The sequence below is a fragment of the Electrona antarctica genome (assembly GCF_951216825.1).
Source record: "Electrona antarctica genome assembly, chromosome: 8".
Taxonomy (NCBI): Eukaryota; Metazoa; Chordata; class Actinopteri; order Myctophiformes; family Myctophidae; genus Electrona; species Electrona antarctica.
The window spans coordinates 16,706,601-16,713,008 of NC_136789.1; the positions used below are offsets into that span (position 1 = coordinate 16,706,601).

The 6,408-nt window shown below is 39.3% G+C and overlaps 1 protein-coding gene across 2 annotated transcripts; it reads left to right on the forward strand.

Annotated features, from left to right (window-relative positions):
* The first annotated feature begins 1,832 nt into the window (after positions 1-1,832).
* On the forward strand, positions 1,833-6,105 carry hmgb1a (high mobility group box 1a). Of its 2 annotated transcripts, none has more exons than XM_079507728.1 (5): positions 1,833-1,923; positions 4,282-4,450; positions 4,600-4,745; positions 5,068-5,242; positions 5,421-6,105. In XM_079507728.1, the coding sequence occupies exons 2-5, from the start codon at positions 4,289-4,291 to the stop codon at positions 5,568-5,570; spliced, it is 633 nt and encodes a 210-aa protein (XP_079363854.1). In that variant the 5' UTR covers positions 1,833-1,923; positions 4,282-4,288; the 3' UTR covers positions 5,571-6,105. The 2 variants fall into 2 exon arrangements, with proteins under 2 accessions (XP_079363854.1, XP_079363855.1); XM_079507729.1 differs by having other exon boundaries at positions 4,282-4,444.
* The last annotated feature ends 303 nt before the right edge of the window (positions 6,106-6,408 follow it).

Here is a 6,408-nt window from a genome sequence, read left to right on the forward strand (position 1 = left end):
GAGCATAATAAGAATAGGCCTATATTTATTTGGATAACATTTAGCCTAATTTACTTGATATCTCCAAAATAAATACGTTTAAATTCCATACAGCATGTAGTATTTAAGTTTCACCATGAAATAGGCTAGAAAGAACACACGAGCGTGCACGTAGCCACGCACGCTCATGTCATTAAACATAATAGCCTACATTTTTAGAGCATAGGCTATCATTTTGCTTCCATATAAAATTATCTGTGATTATTTGTCATTGAGTTGGAGTGTAAACTTCATATGTTGAGGTCAAGATGTATGCTAACTGGTTACAGATTTGAATTACATTTATTATTTATGACTTTATTGCAGCGTATTCAGATGATAATGAGTTGTCTTCCCTACCTTCTTGAGTAAACCATGTGCTGAAATAATCATCGCTAAATTATTATTATTTTTTAATATAAACACGGACAAGGGCATAACTTTAATGACATGAATAGACCTGCTGCGCCGCCTATATCCATTACGTGTATATGCTACGTGTTTTACAATAATAGCCTCCATAGCTTACAAAATCACAGAACATTTGAATAAACACATGATAATGACAATACACTAGGCTAATTAATGGAATTTCTGGCAGACACAGACATTGAACAGTATGTATTGCATTGTGACGACAAGAGATAGATTCCGATGTGTTTTGGTTTAAGCAAGAGAGGACACAAAACATCAATCGATCAACCATGAAGCCTGAGTTGGCAATCAAATGTTAAAACAAACAAACAAGCAAACAAACAATATACAATATAGGCTATAGCAATGGACTGGATCATTTTTCATCATCATCATTGTTATTATTATTTATTAGTATTAGTATTATTTCAGAGAAGTTTGAGTTCACATCAAGTCGGCTCATGTCGTCGGTTGGAAGGTTTAGATGGGCACCGCATAGAGTAGACTGTAAAAGGGATGGGCACTCCCTAATTATCAATGATGAATCGATGATGGCACATTAGTTACAGTTGTTAGTTACAGTTGTGTAAATATTCTCAATAAGACAGTGCTTAAAGAAAATAAGACTAATCTATAGTCAATAACGTTTATACTTGTACTTAATCCTCTAAACTGGTATGTTAGGCATATTCTCATTATAGCATGCATGGCAATCCTTAAGAGAAAGGCACATTTGATGGATACAAACACACAAACACACGCTCGTTCATGGGCCATGTAATGTAAACCCAAGGCCAAACTTGTTTAAAAATGAATGCAAGCTGTCTCTACATATTACAATATTGTGGGGGTCAAAATCATTGCCAAATTATGTAAACACTCACATTGGACAAATCCCCATGCTCACATCAGATTTAGCATTCACGCTCCTGATTAGAATTTCAAAAACACGATCTTCTTCTTTTATGTAATCAAAGTACTAATTTGCAGGCATAGTTAACAATGGCTGAGGTGAATGGACAATAGTGTTGGCTGGTGGTGGGAAACGCCCACCAACACAGTCCCATCACAGTTGTACAAGTGTTTTTCTCACCAGGCGCTCCACTGTATATTGTCTCATTCATGTACTCCTTGCCTACTGTAGTACACTGGGGCTCTCCATAGTGAATTCAATACTATGGCAAAACACACTACTACTACTACCAGCGTGCTGCTCGGAGCGAGATGTTTTTGTATCCACGCGCCCCAGAAAAGTTACATGACGTTTCACAAAGGCGAGCCAATGGCGCCTCGTGTTCTATTAGAACAATGAAAACCTTCCGTCCAATCGCACGGGCCCTACTCCAGGCGCCGGCCAATGGGACGCGAGCCCCACCGGGAGTAATGTTAGAGAGTGTCGGGCTGAAGACACTGCGTACCGCTGCTGTTTGTTCTCTCACACAGCCATTGCAGAGCAAGCATTGAGAGATACATACAGACATACACCTAGTGGTAAGTATCCCATACCAGACAATTCAAAGTGTCGGGAAGGATGAAAATGGCGTTAACATTGATGAAAAATCGTAGTCACGCGTTAATATAATTCAAACGTAACTGCTTTTGTAGTTTAGAATTTTTCTGTTTTAACGGAACGTAAAAAAAATAAAGACATTAATTTCGCTAACGCTAAGCAGATACATGACTCCGACGGGGAGTGTGGACCGAGGAGCTTTGTGAAAGGAGGAAATTGGAAACTATTCATCGGCTCGAGCCAAAACGTCGATTTTTGTAAATAAAAATAATTTGTAATATTGTTGTCATGTGCTTTGGCCAGTATCGTGGCGATTCGCACGGTAGTAATCATGTAAAAAATAAGGAATGTCGAACGGACAACTGGGCAGCGCTCAACACGGTTTAGCTAACTTACAATGCTAGCCATTGGCATTGCAGTGTAATGAGTGTATATTGCGAGGCTGAACGCCTGTAAATGGTGAACACTGTAAAAGCATATGGGAATTTAGATAAGAAATACGAAACGTGGAAAAAGACACAACATCCTCGAATATATATATAGGATGAGTTATTTGACCAAATGACTAAGTGAAAAAGATGAAAAAAATTCACCGAGAATCTGCGCTTTACTGTAATGGCTGACTGTATTCGCATAGGAAACAAGGCAGTCGAGGCGAACGGGAGAGGCGCAGTTGTGGTCCAACTTTTTCTAACCGGGTTTTCTAACGAAACCGACACGAAACTATGAAATGTAATAACAGCGAAAAAAAGCCCAGTCTTTCGTCGTTGTAGTGGCGGCATCGCGTTATTTTTCCGATAATTTTAAAGTGTCCAAATCGCTGTTTGTAAAGAGGTTGGTGCGCCGCGGTCGCTCTGCCCTCTATTGCAGTGCAATGGCTGTGCGCTGCCGACACAAAGACAAGGAGCCATATTCTCCATGTTAGTGGATGAAGACAAGCGGCCATTCCGCGCTCATAGGAACCAACTCACTACAACATAGCCCACTGTATTACTATACAACACGGTCAGTGCAATGGGATTCTACCGGGGAAATTTGTTGCCAGCTTCGCGGGCGTCGTGGACGTGTTTGTCGAGTTAAAAACCGAACACGAAGGCTGAGGGAGACATTTGAGGGGGACTTTCTTTCACGAAGAAGCCTTTCTCCCAAAATGGAAGAAGAAATATTGCCGTCGTGTTTGACCTCCTTTTCCTCAACGAGAAGCCTATGCGCCATTACTAGTTCAGACTCCACACATTACTTGCGAGTTACATAGCGGTTAACATGGACAGAGAGAAATATTGTGAAATGTTCCGAATTTTGATCAGATTTTGAAAAAAAATATTGAATTTGTACTCGACTGAAAGGAAAGACGACTCGTCATACATGATGATCACGTAATAACAAATTAAGAGGTTTATATTGGTTTTTTTCTCTTTTCTTTATTTTTTTTCCTTTATTTTTTAATAAACACATTTGTGACGTTTCCTGGTGTGATTCTTTTTCAAACGTTTACTGAAGCGAAAGTTATGAGCATTCACAATGCTGTTGCTTTATATAACACTTTGGGGTTTTAAAACATAATTGCGTATAGAAGTCATTTGTGCTCTACTCTTGAACTTCATAAACTTTTATAGTTTAGCGCAGTGAACGTGACTTTAAGTGCACACTTTATGTTTTAGTTACGAGGAAACAATTATAATATAAGTAGGCTATTAGGGATTTTTCTAGTGAGAGTGTCGTCATGTCTGAAACAATGATGTTTAGGTTTGACAGCCAGTGAATCACTGAGGTTTTGTTTCCACGTTATGATGAGAGAAACGGGAAACAACAATGACAAGATGGTCGTTTTCATAACATTTTCCACCAGACCCTCCAAATCCGGATGTGTTTATTTAACGGTATATGTTTACTGGGTAGTTTGACAGCGGGGAGAGGAGATCAAATTGTAGGCCGGCATAGTCCATTAATAGTGGATACATGATCTACTTTGGTGCACATCTGAACATGAGCTGAGCTGTATGCTTTATGAATGTTAGGGTAACAATGAGAAAATCTACTACAGGGAATGCTTACATGTGCTTCCACAATCCACAATAATTAAAAAAGGGATTGAACCTGAAAGGATCCTCTTGTTTAAAATTAATAATAGTAGGGCCTATACGAGGAGTACAGGCACAAAAGTAGGCTACATAACTCAAATAGTGTAGTAAAGTGTATATAAATGAGAAATCCAGTTCTATCTACATATTATTCAACCCTAAAGAAGACTTAAGAATAATGAGAGTAGGCATGATGATTGCAACGTAATTATATTACTTGATTGGCATCTTATTAAAATGGCCATATTTGTTTTTAAGGTACAAGATGGGTAAGATGGGAAAAGATCCAACCAAGCCAAGGGGGAAGATGTCCTCCTATGCCTACTTTGTTCAGACCTGTCGGGAGGAACACAAGAAAAAGCACCCAGAAGCCTCAGTCAACTTTGCAGAGTTTTCCAAGAAGTGCTCAGAGAGATGGAAGGTGGTTGTATGTACAAAGGAAGTTTTTTTTACACATTTTATACACATAACCATATAGTAGATCATTATCACACCTGATATATCTAGTGTAGGATACATCTAGACTCAGAGTAACTATGGGTACTTTAATCGCCATGTGATATATGCCTTTTATAGACACTGTCTCCCAAGGAGAAGGGCAAGTTTGAGGACATGGCCAAACTGGACAAGGCGCGATATGAGAGGGAGATGAAGTCCTATATTCCACCCAAGGGAGAGAAGAAGAAGCGATTCAAGGACCCCAATGCCCCCAAGAGACCCCCGTGAGTCCAGCTGTCAACATTTCCTTTTGACTGAGCCTCATCTACAATGCAAGGAGCTGTTTTAAACACTTAAACCCTAAATACTTCTTCTATACTTACTTTACTATACTCCTTTTTTCCCCCTCTATACACCATATCGCTTTGCCTAAAATTGTGTGCAATAATGGGCAATAATTGGAAGCTTTTGGATCTACTGTTGATCTATTTTCACCAAATGTTTGCATATTGCGGCATGCCCAGAATGGGGACGCATAGAAAAGCCATATAAGTTAAGTGACACCTGCTGCCACAGCCCGCTCACTATTCTTGCCGTTTTCTTCAGATCTGCCTTCTTCATCTTCTGCGCGGAGAATCGCCCCAAGGTCAAGGGTGAAATCCCTGGTGCGACCATTGGAGATGTTGCCAAGAAGATGGGAGAGCTGTGGAATGGCACCTCATCAGAGGATAAGGTGCCCTTTGAGAAGAAGGCAGCTAAACTGAAGGAGAAGTATGAGAAGGTAAATAAATGGTCTTACATTACATGATCTTACAGTGTACTCTGCATTCAGTATATTGATGGCTGTAAAACATACACATGGTTTAAGTTGTTTAGTTTAGTAGACACTTGATTTTGGAAAGTAGGATAGTGTGCTGTGTTCATAGAGTAACTTGTATTTAATTCCCTGTACCACATAGGAAGTTGCAATTTACCGCGCCAAGGGAAAACCAGGCGCTGTACCAGTGGCGAAACCCCCACCCAAGGTGGAGAAGAAGATGGATGATGATGATGACGACGATGAGGATGATGACGAAGATGAGGATGACGACGAGGATGATGACGAGTAAATTCAGTTACATATTGTGCTCAGTTCCTTGTTTATAAAGCATTTAATCCACTTGTACACACTTCACTTAATGGATAAAAAAAACTAGTTAGTATGTTGGGGAAAAAAACAAAATGAAAAGGCTGTGTATATCAGTTATTTTTTAAGCTGTACAGTTGTTTTTTTCTCCGTTTTTGTATAGTTAACACTACAAAAGTAACGTGTCTGTATCTTTCTGCCAGTCTTATATTTTCCAGTGGTAGTTCCTAGACCACTATCCCACCTGGTACAGTTGAAGGGGTTATAGAATGGCCCAGGGACAGGTGGGCTCAGTATTTACCCTAGCTAGAGGTGCACAGCACAAAAAAAAAACTTTTGAGTTCAGTCTGAGTGTGTCTTTTCCCTGTGTTCTTTTTTTCATGGCATATATCAAAATTGACGTATTCAAGTTAATTTTCTTTTGAGTACCACTGTAATTTCAAAAAAAGAAAAAAAAATACCTTGTTTATTGTTGGAATTTAAATTGCTTATGATGTCAATAAACATTTTGTAATAAATCTCTTTTTTGATTTTGTTTTATAGGCAGGACTAAATAATAGTTTTGGTTTTCAAAGGTTTCACGATATGCTTTTGAAAGCTTTTGAAAGAATGACATTCATGGAGTGCGAATTGCAGCAACAATGAACTGTCACTTGATATGTGTGTGTGTGTGTGTGTGTGTGTGTGTGTGTGTGGCGGGGGGGGGGGGGGGTCACTAGGCGCTAAGGCGCCTAAAAGGTAGAAATAATAATAAAATTGAAGATATCTTTGCAATGACGTAGTATATTTGGCCAGTAGGCTAGTGTTCCAAAACATGTTGG